A 16,948-nucleotide genomic window follows, 5' to 3' on the forward strand; every position below is an offset into this window, starting at 1 on the left:
TTACAAGTGGTCAGTCCTTATCCTGCTCATCTCTATTCAAAAGGAATCTGTTTCGATAAGAATAATAATGTCGGGATGGTACCTTGTGTTCATGAAACCATTTCTAATGGCTAATTATATGGACAGACAGTTTTCTGATGTTTTGCTTTTGATACATGAGGTACTCTTTGACTTCAGGATATAGGTGTTATACAAAAGGATGTGCTCATCTTTCCTTCAGTCATTATACTCAACAATTTTTAAGATATCTATAATAGACACAACAGGTGAGAGTTTAGCCTAACGTTAAATTTTGCAGTGATTATCTTTGAGCAAAGAGTGTGGGAATATATTATAAAGCAGAAATACAGAAGGTTTTGTCATTATGTCACTGGTTTCAATTTATTAAAGGGAAACAGAATAATTCTGAAAAATTCATAAAGTATAAATCAGGATATTTTAATATTGGCAATCTCTGCAACAACATATATTTAAGTAAATATTTTTCATAAATTAATTTAAAAATATAATCTTTTTACAACCATAGCTATCATAGATGTAACTCTTATCTTCTTTCTCTCAGAAAACAGTTTTGAAATACATCTCGAAGTTTTACTTGATGTCTCTTTTATTTCAAAATTACTTGTTTTTTTCCAATTGGGAAGCACTGTTTCCTCTAGCACTCCTGTTTCTTCCCCATGTGTAGTGAATAGTTTCATTCACTATTAGGGGCGATGGACAGTAAAATTCTGTGTTATAATTCTCCATATGCACATCAGATACCGCCGCCTTTTCTTCTACATGCTTTTTGCCAGGCAACAGGAATCTCTTTTGCCTTATCCTGAGTGGCATTCACTTTGCTTTTGTGCAGACCCCTACTTCTTTTGGAAATACAGAAACTGGAGAGAGTGAAGAATTTTCCTTTGTGAAAAGGGTAAAGAGCAGCCCCGTTTGGAGCATATATCATGATTTCCCAGTTTTTTTACAGGTGTAAATCCATCTCAACCCAGGCAAACCAAGAACTATTGGTTAAGCTACCAAGTCTTAAATACATGCTTGAGTAGGTATCCAGAAGCAATATAACAATTTGTACTTTATTATGGAGTGATTTATATTTTGGTTAAACCATATTATGGAGTCTTTTTTGAGACATCATGAGATGGAGAATTCAACCCCTACCTTGATAGCTTCTGAAATAATTAATCAACCAAAATATTAAAATATCTGTTATTTTATAATTTGAATGTATCTAGATTTGATTTCCTGTCCTTTTCCTTGTCACCATTGCATTAATCATACTTGTGGTAGGATCAGGATATTTAGGAGGGATGATGATCCAGACACTTGATATTCTTTAGGATAACACAAGCAGTTTAATTTTTGTGCCTTCTTTTGACACTTTTTTGTCACATGTTTACATCTATTTAAAAATCTGCTCCCACCACTACAATACATATCACATCAATACTGTATATAAAGGTAACCATCATCTTCTGGTTGTTTCCTGTGTACACAGCCGCATTTGGGTTTGTCTTTTGACCACTGCCCTGGAAGTCCAGTTATTTGGCCAGATTAGATACTGAAATTCATTTAAAAGCTGCTTATTTTAAGGTTTCACTCACCTTACTCATAAGGATTACCAGTGTTCTGCATTCCAGGACAATTATTTCCTTTATAAATACAAATGCTTTTAATTTGAGCAAGAATATACTTAAATGTAATAATGTAATTTTTTTTTTTTCACATTTAAAGGTCACATATTTAACAAATGATGTCATGAGTCGTACAATGTCTTATATTTTAATCTAAATCTGTGTAATAACTACATTATGAAGGCATTTTCAGCAATTTTGTTGTAAAACATTAGTAAAAGAATTATGTGAAATTTAAAAAAAATAAAATAGCTCTGTCTACAGATACCTCCATCAGCAAGAAGTAATGGAAGTGCTACAAGTGCAGCTCATAGTACTCCATTGCTGTGTTCTGTTTCATTCATGTGTGTTATCTGGTTGTATATTTTATTACTGGTTACAGAACATACCTGAAAGTGACAATGATGAAGTTGATGGCAACAATGTATGTGGTTTCAAAAAGAAAAAGGGAGCCAAAGGTCCTACAAAGCACGTTTCTCCTTTAGAAAGTGAGAAGATGGAGCTGTCCCACACATCAAAAATCCCAGTTCCTTGTCCCCTTCAAGCAACCCGTGGTTGCTCAGAATCACCATCAGACCAGCCTCTTCAAAACCTGACTAGCCTTCCTCCAGCACAAAAAGACCAAGGGAGTTGTGACAGTCCTCAGATTAGCAGTGATGTGAAAGAAGATATGTCTGGAGAAACCCAAGATATCCAGGAAAATGCTGACCCTGGGAAAAGAATAGGAACAATAGATGAACACATAGATACAGCAGCTAAAATGGAGCTGCCCGTGGTTGTGTGGCCTGTGAGGAGCGCAGGGAAAGCTGGGCGCATAAAGGCAGTGGGCAGGGAGAACGGTTATGAGAAGGCAGAGAGTGAGCAAGATGAACGGGAGGAGATGGAAGAAGATGATGTTGAGTTGCTTGTGACACAGATGGGCTCCCTGCACAGAGCTGTGGCCCCACAAGGAAATTGTACTGGAGAGTCCTTCACAAGGACACCTGCCATTTATAAACGAAGTTTGCAAGAATTGAAAAACCTGCTTAGTGAAGGTCCTCTGCCTGATTATGGGCCCAATTACAGTGGCAAGGCAGGTGGGTCTTTTCCTCAGAAAAGTTTGAAGCCCTGGGAGAAAACAGCTGACAAGCAGGGCCGACCTTTTGAGACTTTTAGTTCCCATTTTGGAGAGGAGAATCGAAAGTACCACAGCTTCCACAAGGAGGGAGCAGGACAGAAGAGCAAAACTCTCCTGGTCCTCAGCTCTGCTGGGTCTGATCAGCATCAACTAGCAGAGAACGACATGGATCAACTTATTCAGAGGCCACCAGCAGCTTCTACGAATGCAGAAAATGCAGCTCCCGAGATGCAGTTTGACTCCTCCGAAGGCCAGGACGGTAAGGGTATTTAAACATCACCTGCTGTCAAGGAAAATGCTAACTGTTGTTTTGAGGGGTTTTGTTAAGCTGCAAACTTTAGTCATAGTTAGAGCATGAGAGAACTGACACCTGTAGTTTCTGTGTGATTGGGATGGATCAGAAATTGCACTCTACAACTGTGGTGCTTTTATTTTTTTTTTTTAAGTAAGGATTTCTGAAGCCCACCTACCTGCTAAAACAGCCACGTGCAAGTGGTCATGTCTTTTTTCACTAAAACCTAAATATTTCCTCATTTAAATTGAGGTCAGGCAACATTTCCCAAAGGTATGCTAGATACTGCAAATATCTGTCAGAGTCTGGGCTTCTTAAAATTTCCTTTTCATTAACATTTCCAGCTGTGGAAATTGCTCCCATGTAGGGATGATATTTTCAATTATCCATCATGTGAGAGGACTTGAATACAAAAACATGTAATGTAAACTAAAAGGGAAGAAAAGCAAATGAGGCAGAGAAGTTCCACTTATCTTCATGCTGTTCAATACGTCCATTTTGGAAGTATCTATAGAATCAATTAATTGCTACTAATAGCCTGTGGCTTTTGAATCTGTAAAGGCTAAACTTCAGGGCTAGCTGGATGAGCAGACTGAAAGCTGCTATTAGCTATGATTATGTAAGGGGCTTGAGCAGTTCATTGTTTTGTGTCTATTCCAGGAAGCACACAAACAACAATTTGCCAGTTGAATAGATATTAGATTAATAAATTTCCAGGAGCATGAGGCTCAAATAATCTTATCATCTTTTCAGTATAGTTACCTTACCCTCTGATTTAGCTCACTGATTCAAGAACTAGGAATCTTTCATCTTGGTTGGTAAAATACCTTGTCCATCATTAACTACATAATAAAATATAATCATAGAATCATAGAACTATTCAGGTTGGAAAAGACCCTATTGTAGAGAGGCTGGTGCTGGTCTCTTCTCACAGGTAATTAGCGATAGAACAAGAGGGAATGGCTTCAAGCTGCAACACGGTAGGTTTAGACTGGACATTAGGAGAAATTTTTTCACAGAAAGAGTGGTTAGACACTAGAATAGGCTGCCCAGGGAGGTGGTTGAGTCACCATCCCTGGATGTGTTTAAGGGTTGTTTGGGTGTGGTGTTGGTGGATACGGTTAAGAGGAGAACTTTGTAGAGTAGGGATGATGGTTGGACTTGGTGATCCCAAGGGTCTTTTCCAATAATGGTAGGAGTTACATTTGTACAATATTATTACCCTGCTCAATACGTTCAGTAACTTAACTGAAGAGAAGAAAGTGTTAGATAACATTCTGCAGTCCTTAATGAGCCTTTGCATAAACAGTATTTCATTGCTATGAGTGATACTTTATTAAGTTTGATAAGATAAAATCCTATTTTTTTAAATGACTGAAACATTATCTTAAATCCTGTAGTTACCAAAGTGCCTGAACAGAAGTCTTGGATCTAAATGTATTTCAACACTGAGTACTTCTGAAATACAAGCTCTTGTGTTTTTCAAGCTTTCAAATATTTGAACTTGCTCAAAACAAAAATCTTGATCCAAAATTTTTTGAAACATTTGATTTAAAAATACACATTAAGAAGTAAATTGTTCTCTTCCTCTCTTTGTTTCTTTAATACGGAATACAAAGTAGGAGAGCACTGAGGTCATATGTCCATACATACATACACATGGTTATTACATAAACATTGCCCAGTGCAGTTATTTGGTTGCTGTTTTCAGCACTAGGTACATATGGATGCCATGGTCAAATATGGCAGGAATATATCTTATTTTTCTAACAGTACACAGTTAAGGGACAGTCTCTGGAGGTCAGCAGATGAAAGGCTCAGACATAGCGGAGCTTTAGTTATTCAGTGTAATCTAGAGGATTGAAACACAGTCATATGGTTAACATCTCTCTCAAATAATAAATCCATATCTTTTTTTCAAAAATTCAGGTTGGAAATTGTGGAAGTATTTCTGCATGTGCATTTTGTCCATTGCTTGACAGTTGTTTTGTAAAAGAAGTGTTTGGGCAGCGGCAAAAAAATAATAGAAAAAAGACACACAAAATACTTTTGTCAAGATAAAAAATATTACTTGAGCGGTGTCAGTCAAACTGGAGCTGAAGATAAAGCTTTTTTAATTGAATTCATCACCAGGGAAATACAGAAATAATACATACAGCTAATTAGGCAAAAGCACACTCGCTGCATTAACACGAATTTATGGATTTTATTTGCATGAGTATCTATATATGATAATGATGTGTGCTTAAGCTGTTCAGTACCTGCATGCTTGGGGGAACTAGAGAGAGGCTTCCAAAAAGTTAAAAATTCAGGTGAAATTTCATGTACATAGCATTAACTAGCAATTCGTAGTCTGTACATACACACATACATGAATGCATGCATGTACTATACATATGGTATATATAGCTTATAAGTGTGTATTGACCTCTCCAACATCATCACATACTGCTCTTCATGATACTAAATTAGAGTAGTTATGCTGTGGAAGGCAGAGAGGAAGCCAAAGAAAATAGCTTTATTCACACAATGTGAAGTTCCAAAGGATGGTGACACACCACACTGTTCGGGTTCTTTTTGTCACAGGGGGCTGCAGGAGTCAGGGACTGCCAGCACTACATATGGTCTCGCAGGCTTGGGAGAAATCTCTCTCCTGGACCTTCAAACAGCACATCCACATGGCTGTAGGTGTACAATACCCTCTAATCAGGCTGTCACCTGAGGCTTCCAATTCCCTTTGTACATCCTGGTCTGTTGCTGGGGATGAAAAAGTTTGTTCAAATCTTCTTTAGTGCAAAGTGCAGAGCTTCACCTGCAGAAACCTGAGTAGCTTCAGGAGCAGGCCTTCTCAACAGAACTCATCTTCTTGAGCATACTACAAGTGAAACCACATAAATATGACCAGGATGGGATCAAGAACTGTAGGAGGGAGAAGGAAATTTCTTAAGAAAGAAAATATGACTTAGCTGTAGCTGCAGGCATCAGTAGCTACCTAGTGACTGTTGAAATTCCAAGTTCACAGAAAAAGGTTTGAACATTTCAAGAATCACATGAAATGTTATGTGGGTGCTGTAATCCAGAACTAAGTTCATTTGCTAAGTTGCCATTTTTTAAAAAAGCAAATGAAGTAGCTGCTTAACAGGCTATCTTTCATCCTTTAGAGTGGAGCTCATCAGTCCTACAAGTAATTCCTTTTTCCATTACAATGAATAACCTAATTTTATAATTCCTAACTTGTTTAAAGGTCTTATTTTTGGTAGTAAAGCTGTTACAAAGGACAATACCTGGTAGTTAGGGATGAAAGCATGTAAAAGAACATTTTAACAAAACAAACAGCCTGGGCTTTTTGCTTCATTGAAATGAAAATGTTTGCCTACATACTTCAAAGAAAATTTGAATTCTCTCTATGGTTTTACTGTTCTCTGTGCTCACCTGGAAGAGGCATGTCCTGTCCCCACTGATTCTGCTCAGTATATTTAGTCAGTCTCAAAGGAGGTATGTAAGTTCCTACTCCAGGGGCTTCATATTCATTGCTTCTGCAGTCATTCCTGCAGAATAACCATGTCTTACTTTGGGGATTATTTATGACTGTGTTTTTCACTTGCTGCTTTTCTCTGCTTTGTGTTTTACATAACTGTGCTGCTTTTGCATCTCTCCTAAAATGAAAAACCAAAGCCATACTGTTCCTTCCTCATCTTCAGTTCATGAAACTTCTAATGTATCTGTTGACATTTTGAACTCAAGCATAGCAGGGCTGAAGTTCAGCTCCTTCCTAAATCTACTTGATTGCCTTTTTTTTCTGTTGAAGAAACTGTCATATCTTCTGCTTATTTCTTTCCTTTTCCCTCTGAACTGAGCTATATACAATTTGCTAATTTTTTCATCTCACAAGCTCTAAAGAGCAGCTATTTTTCCCAAAAGCAAACAAAAGCTTGTCTTTATCTTCTACACCAATAACTGAAATCTTCCTACTCTCTGACTTGATATGATTTCCCATTTTTACCCTCAATCTAAACAGAACAAAAATGCTCAGACAGAACTTCCATCCTATCTTTCTGATATATTTTTGTCCTTTTCAGGTAAGATCCAACTCATCTAACTCTGGTGACCGTAGTAAGCCAGTCATCCTGTGACTCTATGAGAGAAAGAGGTGTATTCAGGCAGTAACTCTTTCCACCCATTGGAGTTGCTTACTTTCTATTATTAGTGGAAGCTTGCCAAAACAATTACTTTAAATGTAATATAAGTGAAATGTATTCTCAGCTTGATCTCTCTGCCAGCTACCTCTTCTTCTATGACTTATTCAAGAAAAGAGTAGTCCTTACCTTCAGTACTGTGCAAAATCTTCTCTTTCCTAAATAACCTTGCTTTCCAATTAACAAGGCACGCTCACTCAATCTCACTTGATTGTTTTTAATTAGGTCAAACATTTTTAGACTGGAAATGGCTATCTATTTTGCAGTAGTGCATCCCTCAGTGCATGGGATTTTGCTCAGTGATTCCTTCCTTAAACCTAAATTTTCTGTTTGAGTTTGAAGGAAGAGGTGCCAGTCTAGATTCATCATATTTAGGATTATTAGTTAGGTAGTTCCAGTGGGTATTAATCACACTAATTTTTTGTTCATCCACCTGCATATTTTGTTTTCACATCCTCTTGTCTAGAGGTATTAGTCTATAAAACAGTGATAATTTTCTCATTCAATACAGAAGAGCTCTTTTTATAAAATACCCTGGAAGACAGAAAAAATAAGTATTATTTATTTTCTCTTCCATATATTTGAGAAATAAAATCTTAGTTTGTTTTCAATTCTTTATGATTTATATCCTCTGAGAAGCTGTGTCATGCTGTCATATAGTTTGGAAAGAACAATTCATGGATGATTTAAGCTGTTCGTTAGTCTCTAAATTAGCTATAAAATTCATGAAAAAAAGCTGAGCTTCTCAGTGGCTGTATCAAAAAAAAAGCCTGTCTCACAGTTAAGATTAACAAAGAAAGCAGACTGTCATGAGACAAAGAAATGGATGGAAAAAAACATTGAAAGTATTGATATAAAGCAGATCAGGGAAATGGTATTACTGTCTCCCATGCTTTGATAAGTTTCTGGTGTGCTTACATACTTATTCCCCTGTTACGGGTCTCATAATGGAGCAAAAATAAGAGGTATTTTTATTTCTTTTATGGCAGAAATCAAATACTTTACTGACCGATGAGTAAACACTCTTGGTGAAACTATTTCTGGCTAACGAAGAAATATAAATGACATGATGTTTTCAACTGGAAATGCTTCTGATCATTATTCACATCAATAATACTATACAAATGTAACTGAGCACTCATTTCTATTTAGCATGTTAAAAAGCAGATAGGAATAGGAAAGAGAGGCTTTAAATAATAGCAGTAAGAATAATGTCTAGCATAGCAAAAGCTGTGATATGAGGTTTGAGAAATAGAGACTCAGTGTTTGAAGACAAACATGAGAATACTAAGTAATATACTGAACTAAGAAGACTGGCAGATCTTAAGTACACAAACTAGAATCCTGTAAAGATGAGCAGACATATTTAAATTGGTACTGACAGAAATTTCCATAGGATTTAAAAGGGTATAGATGTGTGATCACCCTGTGGGACTCATTGCCAGGAGTTATCATCTGAAGGGGGCCTACAGGAAAGCTGGGGAGGGACTTTTTTAAAGGGCTTGTTGTGAGAGGACAAGAGGTAATGGATCAAAACTGAAGGAGATTTAAGTTAGACATTAGGAGGAAATTCTTTAGTGTGAGGGTGGTGAGGCACTGGAACAGGTTGCCCAGGGAAGTTGTGGAAGCCCTGTCCCTGAAAGTGTTCAAGGCCAGGTTAAATGGGACTGTGAGCAACCTGATTTAGTGGGAGGTGTCCCTGTCCCAGGCAAGGTGACTGGCACTAGATGATCTTTAAGGTCCTTTCCAACTCAAACCATTCTATGATTCTATGATTCTGTGATCAAAAACACATCTGTTTTATAGATGGGGTCAATATTAATACAAATCTTCAGAGTACCCTGTGTTAGATTTCTAAGGATGAAGACGAAATTCAGACAAATCTGGATATTAATCTTTCTTGTGCTTCTAATCACAAGACCGTGTATTTAGTGAGGAATTGCAGAACCAATTATCTTTAGACAGATTATTTTGCAAAGAATGCCTTGCCTTTCCTATAGAGAGCTGATACCAAAGACAGCCATAGTGTGATGAAACCCTGCCTTGACTGGCACAGCAGTACCTATGCTTGTAAGGGTTTGTATTTCCTACTGCTCTGAGACAGTAACAGGTGACACAATATGCCACAGAGCACAGGGACATGTGTGGGACTCAAGTGAGAGCAGACCCCGTGTCACCGGGCAGGGTGAGGGTGGGCAGCAGCTGCATGGCTGCAGCAGGGTCGTTTCCAGAAGGAGCACATCTGGCACAGCTGGAGACAGAGCGGGAGGAAGAAAGTGGAGGAGAGCTAATGGAAACATGTCTCCTTTTTTATGTAGTTTGTGTCTAGATTCTACCTTCTGGTGGCTGCTATAACTTTATGTTACATCCTGTTTCTCAGTGAAGAGTTTCCAATATTACTACATTTGTTAGGTCAGCCTGTTCCTGCCATTATTAAGTCCCCTGGCAAGATGTAGCACATTCTTTTTGTTTCATCAGTTTGACACAGTCAACTCTTGTAGAGCAGATAAATTATTTGCTTTAGATGCAATTTGATTTAATAACGGGCCATGCAAAATGATTTCTTCCATTATGGCAGTTTTCTGTTGCTGAGAAGAGAAAGCTGAAGTTAAGTATTTGCCCTCTCCTAATGTCAGCTGCCTTCAGCAATCTGAATCATTACAGTACCAATAATCTAAGAATGGCACCACTTTTCTGCTAGAAATACTAATATAATTTGCAGATTTTAAACATATTTTTAAGTTTGTGTTATTAATATTATTTAAATAGGTGAAGATAATTTGTTTATATTTGTAGGCATATGGTACTAAATACAAAAGAAATATGAGTAATACTGTTTCTCGGTGATAACATAAATGAGAAATACAGATAGAGTCATAGAAAAACAAACATTAAGTGCTTTCTCTGTACTCCTGATTTGATGTATCTATCTAAGTATCTGTATGTATCATTCTGCTTTAAGAAATATGGCCAGTCTGGATTTATATTTAAAATTAAAATCTCAACCACAATCTGAGCATCTTTTGAAATTTATGGATGTTTTCATAAGTAGACTTTCTGAAATGAAATGAAAGATGACATTATTTCTAAAGGCCCATAAAACAAGGGAAACACTTATATTAATGAACACAATCATCCCTCATAAGTATGTAAGACTTTTAGACTGTGTATTTAAATCAGCTAGACATGTCTATTATTTATTAGCTACTTTATGTCCAGTTGCTACTGCTCTGGATAATGACTGTATGAACTGGAAAAAGACAGAGTACTCAGTTCTCTACTATACCTTTCCAAACTTTAGTCATCATTGGCTTCACAGGCTTAGTTAGTGGGTGATTTATTTAGTGGTTATCAAGAAAATACATTTTAGGACCTGTGCTAGAGAAAACAAAGTACTGTGAGTAGTTATTCACTTAATATTATTTAAGAAACAAATTCCCTTTCATATTTCCAAAATGAGTCAGAGATATTAAATCATGATGATATTTTTTATTTATAATACAAACTTCTTCTTTCAATGAATAAGATAATCTGCAAATGATATAAAAGATGAACTACCACTAAAAAGTATGTGAAAGCTGCAGGAGTGTTTCTATTGATTGTAACAGAGTTTGGACAAAGGTTACTGTAAATAATTAAGTATCTGTCTTTTGACTACTGGGCTGTCTAGACTGGTATATTGCCTAATTTTAGACTGATAACAGACCAGTATATAAATTTTAGTCTAATAATTTAAAAAGATCTATCATTATTCATAATAAGTCCCCTGGAGAAGACAAATTTTTCCTTCTTCAATTACTAATTTTTGCTTGCTTAATGTTATTTAAAACATTATTTTATGGGGATTTTCTTTAATGTTATTATATATAATCTAATTATGTGTTTATGTATTTATTCAAATAACTATATCTTGAAGTAATAAAATTTGGAAAATTATCTCCCATTGGTAGATGTTTAAATTAAGTATAATGCATATAACATTCATGCTTTTTTAATATATTGATTTTATATAATTAGTGTCTCAGGAATACTGATTAAAAAAAATTGCTCTGGTCAGTATTAGAGTTCTTGTTTTTTCCTTAATTATGTGTTTTTGCTTGAAAAATGTTTGTTCAGTAGATGCAAATATAGCAGGCAACATTCAGGACATTGTAAGAAATACTTGCAATATTTACATCAAAAGTTGGCAATATTCTGATATCAAGGATTGCCAGTCAAATTTTACTTTGAATAACCTAAAGACACAAAAATCTCTGTGTGACGGGTGGGATACAGGAGATGTCTACCATGTTTGCACAGGAAATTAAGCATGTGTAGAATAAGGGATTAAACACTGCTTTTTACAAAGCTGAAACCTCAGGCTTCTCATCTGCTACTCACTGTAGTCTGTAAGAAAAATTTCAGAATCTTTAAAATTCTATTAATCTAATAAATAGCTATACTTTATTACCTGTTAGTAAACTTATAATTGATGGTCTGGCTCATAAAAAGGTTGAATTTGCTAAATGCCAGTAAACATTTATGTTGCAAAACATCATTATGGGATGATTGTTTACAAATATGTAAACAGGACTTGCTTCTTTAATGTACATCTTTTAAAGGACATATTGCCCTACTGTTTGCAGAAGACAGAGAGAAGAAGCTGTTCCCATAAGAAGCCTACAGCTGAAGCAGATCAAAGCAGAAAATGTTACAAGAAGTGGATATAACAGAATTCTTCTCTTGCTTCTCCCTTTTTTTTTTCTTTTTTTTTTCTTTTTTCTGTGTTCCTATAGACTCTTCTATTTACTTAAAGTTTTGTGCTGTGCTTTCACCTGCCGCTCCTCTGGGAACACTTATTACTTAACCTTTTCTTACTTTACTGACCACAGTAACCTTGCCACCTCCTTGACATCTGATGCTCCATTCAAAGGCTCCAAGAAATCTGTGACTGTGGATTAATTTGCTGCCTTGTCATGGAATAATCAGACAGCCTTGTGCTGGACCAGCTGGAGAGCCCCACTTGCCCCAAAAGGGAGGTCAAAAAGATGTGTTTGTGCCTGCTGTCTACTGCTGAAGGAGATAGACTCCAGTTTGGGTAGTTTGGTACTGGAAAGACTGGTAGTGCTCCCACCAGCCTTTGTAGGGCCTCAGCATGAAGCTTTTAACTTCCACTGGAAGGGAAGTGAAGAATGCTTGCTGTGGATCAACCACTGCAGAACTGAGAGATCTGTGAAAAATCACATGATCATATTCTCAGCCTTCTTGGAGGAGTGGAGGATTTTCCTCCCAGTAATGTAGAAAGAAAGATTTTTTCCACATTTTTTTCATATCTTAATATCAAATTTTAACCTTGGTCTAGTTAGTTTATCATACTACATGGAAATTAATACCTTATGTAGTTTAGCTCAAATAATAAAAATAAGTTTGTGTAAGGAAGTTACTGTGCCCAGCTCTCTGCTCCATTACAGATGTTACACTCAGATGCTATTGCTTCCGTATAAAAAAGTTTATACAGTCCTACAGCTACTGTAAAACAGTTAAGAAAAAACTCTGTAACAGCAAATACATAAACTTCTAAAAGTCTGCTGTCTCTGCTGGACAAGACTGCAGGCCTCCTCAGAAGGTCTTGAGAAAGGTTTAGTAGAAGACTGTTGCCCTCTTTATCATATTTCTGTATCCATGAACTTTTCAAATGCATTGAAAAAATATAATATTTGAATTCTATTTTCAGTGGGAAATACGTATCCAGCTTCTCTCTGTGCTCCTGAAAATACCCAAAAAACCAGCTGAAGCATCCCCCAGAAATTCCTGGCTTTACCATTCTCCTGTGTTCTCTTATCAACATGAAAAATATTTAAGTTATAGATAATTGTCAAAAAACAATGGATTTTATACAGGTCCTCAGGAGAGAAGAAGTGTGTTTATTTACTAAGATATTTTGTGATCCACATCTTTTTCTTGTTTTTGTTTTACACCTCATGTCACAGTTTTCCTCTATTGCTCTTTTTAGGAGAACAGCCTGTATTCCAGCATTCATTATTTTGTTTGACGTGAACATTCCTCTTCACTTATAGCATCCAGCAAAGAGTCTGATGTAAACAGCCTTCGAAGCCCAACTCTGCTTCACCTGTTCTCTCATATTGAATTTATTAAGCAGCAGATGGCCAGGGACAACATACAGTTTGTCAGATTTGAATCAATAGACCTCCATGGTGTGTCAAGATCAAAGAATATTCCTTCTCGCTTTTTTCACGTAAGTTTTTTTTTGTTTCTAGCTGTACTTTTATGTGTTTTCGTGGCCCTCTCCTTAATTTGTGGTGGTGGTTGTGTTTGCTTTTTTTTTTTTTCTTTCCTGTAGTGCAGACAGAAACTCAAACTTAGGACAAATTATCTGTTCCCTCCACTTGCTAATGTTCCCAAAGGATGTGGACTTTTTCAACACTGCAGTCATCTATTTTTATGTTCTTCCAGATAGTAATCTAATTAAATAAGGCTAGTAATTTCAGCTCTTTAACTTCTAATAATCTCTTCCCTCAGAATTATCTTTTCAGGTTCAATGCGTTATAAAGATTTTGTTTTACTGAACACCACTACATTGCAAAAAGAAAAGAATAAACACTGAAAGAAAGAACATGACTTAATGAAGATCACCGTAGCTATGAGAAATTTTATAGTCATCAGTCACATAAGAAAATACAATTTGGTTGCATGATGATCTAATAGCAATATTTGCTAAATTGATGATTCAGGGTATAAGAACCAAATGAGGAAGCAGTCCTCACCATTTGCATCCTTGAGCTATCAGTCTTTTAAATATATTGCTTCCGTGATACTTGATATACATAGTTACATTATACTTTTACTCAGATACCACTATGAATATTTTAAGCTTTACTGAGTGATCACAAAAAAATATATGAAGGTGAAAAGATGTAGATCATTTTGTTTCAAGTACCTTCAGAAGCCTTAGCCATGTTTTTGTATTTTCCCTTTTAGATTTTGCTAAATGCAACAATATAATCTAGATAAAATTTGCTCTTCCTGATGTAATTTGGAATTTATCAAACTAATTTTTCTCTCAGTCATTTAAATTCTTATGAGGGGTTGTAGGTTAATTGCAACTTCTCTTTCAGTTGCTATGTCAAGTTGCAAATGCTTAGATCAGCTTGTTCAAGGAGAGCATTTGTTTACCTTACCAAATCAGAGCTTTGCCTGACAGTCTCAAAGGACACTAAAAAATGGTGTATGTGTACACTCACACCCACACATATGTATACACACAGAGTGACTGAGAGTAATTTCCCTTTTTTTTTCCTTTTCTTTCTTTTTCACATTTTTGGTTAGAGGGGTCAGAGGATGGATAGGTAGTACTAAAAGATAATTGCCTTCAACAGCTTTTCAGTGTCAAATCGACAGCTTAGCAGTATTCTCCATGTTGTGCAGTTTTGGTTATGGGAAAATTGCTACCCCTGGACTGCCACCTAGTTAAGAGAAGGCAGATCTAAATTATTTATTTATTTTAAAAGAAACAGCCATATGCAGTTTGAAGTGTTTCAGCAATTTTCCAGCTGGATAGGCAAATTTTCAGCTCTGAGCTTGCCCCTTTCTAGGTTTGTTCTGTCTCCTCACTCAGATGGAAATCCTTTACCTTAGAAGAATACAGGTAAGATGTGAACATGAGCCAAATTAAATAAAATCTGTCATACTGAAAGTTTTCACAAGCGAAAAATTTGAATGTAAGAGAAGTTGGAAAGGTGCTTGTTTGCAGATAGGTGATCCTTCCTTGGGTTCCTGTCTACGTTTCATTTGCATGAGCTGAAATTCTCTGTTCAAATGTAGAATAAAGTATGTAAAATGAAATCTTCTGAAGATATGGAAGCTTAATGGAGTAACTATAGATGGATGTTTGACTTGCACAGTTTGCACCTAACTGGTGATACCCATAATTGTATGACCATAATTGTGAGACCATGCAAGATAAGTGTTGAACCATTTAAAAATTTTTAATGGAAACTTAAAAACGTCATTGGGATACTTGATGCCAGGGTTTTAATACCAATCTTGTAGAAGGTTGTTCTGCTTCAAAAAGACCATAGTAGCCAGCTGTTGCCCTCCACTTTAGTGATCATTGCATTTTGATGTTCTTTTAGGAAAAACACCATTGTTCTTACCCAGAATCTAAATTTTAGATGTTTTGCCTACATAAAAATACTGTTGAGCTCTTTTTGGTAATCTGTCATTCTGCTCTGTGTTTAGGAGAAAGCAATTAATGGTGTTGCCATGCCCAGAAGTTATCTTGAGCTGACCCTGAATCCTAAAGATAATGAATTAGATTACATAAATGCAACCAATTTTAATTGTGACATAATCCTGAACCCTGATTTATCAACATTTCGAATACTACCCTGGACTGAGCAGACTGCAAGAGTGATATGTGATTCCTTCACCATTCTGGGCTACCCACTAATGACCTCACCGAGGCACATTGCCAAGAAACAGCTGAGTCAGCTTCAGGACAATGGTTTTTCTCTGCACTCTGCCTTCACGTATGAATTCTGTATTTATGGCATTACTGAAGTTGTAAATTCAAAGACAATATCTTTTCCTGCTGCCACGATACTAAATAACCACGACCAGACTTTCATTCAGGAACTCATTGAAGGAATGTATTATGCTGGTGCCAATATTGAAAGCTTTTCTTCTTCCAGTGGGCCTGGGCAAATGGAGATTAGTTTTCATCCAGAGTTTGGCATAGATGCTGCTGACAGTGCCTTCACGTTTAGAACAGGCATTAAAGAGGTGGCTAAGAAGTATAACTACATAGCTAGCTTTTTCTCAGAGTCAGGATTCTACAATTCAGGGGCTTTGTCACATAGCCTGTGGGATGTGAATGGCCAGAAGAATTTGTTTTCTGCTGGTTATGGAGTTGAGGAGCTCTCAGATATTGGAAAAAACTGGTTGTCAGGTCTCTTGGCACACACAGCAGCTATCAGCTGCTTGATGGCTCCTACCACCAGCTGCCGCAAGCCTTTTTCTAAATACAGTAAAGAATCAAAAGAGACTGTCAATGCAAAATGGGGATATAATGATAACAGCTGTGCCTTTAATGTCAAAAGTCATGGTGGAAAAGGCACTCACATAGAGAATAAATTAAGTTCTGCTGCAGCAAACCCCTACTTGGTGCTTGCTGCTACTATTGCTGCGGGTCTAGATGGAGTGAAGAGAGAACTTAGGTATGATGACGTGCTCCAAGAAGAAGATCACACTGCGGATCTGAAACATTCATCAGTCCCTCTGAAACTAGAAGATGCTCTTGTTGCACTTGAAAAAGATTCATGCATCAAGGAAGCATTAGGTGAAACTTTTATCCGATACTTCATTGCCATGAAACATTATGAGTTAGAAACTGAAGAAATGGATAGTGAAAGGAATAAATGCCTGGGGTATTTTATTTAGAGGGAACACTCTTGTGTAGTGATGCAGTGTGAATGCATACAGTGAATGGCCAAGAATCTTGAGATTTGTAAATGTATTTAAAACTTCCTAACATTTCTGGATTTTTTCCCCTCCTTTGTATAGTATATGGTGATTGCATTTTGTCGTCTGTGTACATTCAGGACAGCGAAAAGCTGATATTCATGAAATAACAGTAACAGGTTTTTGAAAAATGGAACAGACCTGCCAGCAAAAAGAGGAAAAGAGAAGGTGAAATGGAAAAGCACAACTGTAC

At 36.6% G+C, this 16,948-nt stretch overlaps 1 protein-coding gene across 1 annotated transcript; it reads left to right on the forward strand.

The window, feature by feature from the left end:
- The first annotated feature begins 1,917 nt into the window (after nucleotides 1–1,917).
- Nucleotides 1,918–16,674, forward strand: LGSN (lengsin, lens protein with glutamine synthetase domain). Its single transcript, XM_051613736.1, has 3 exons — nucleotides 1,918–3,007; nucleotides 13,293–13,471; nucleotides 15,475–16,674. Exons 1-3 carry the CDS (start codon nucleotides 1,918–1,920, stop codon nucleotides 16,672–16,674), a joined length of 2,469 nt encoding a protein of 822 aa, XP_051469696.1.
- Nucleotides 16,675–16,948: the final 274 nt, after the last annotated feature.

Source organism: Apus apus, chromosome 3 (assembly GCF_020740795.1).
Source record: "Apus apus isolate bApuApu2 chromosome 3, bApuApu2.pri.cur, whole genome shotgun sequence".
Taxonomy (NCBI): domain Eukaryota; kingdom Metazoa; phylum Chordata; class Aves; order Apodiformes; family Apodidae; genus Apus; species Apus apus.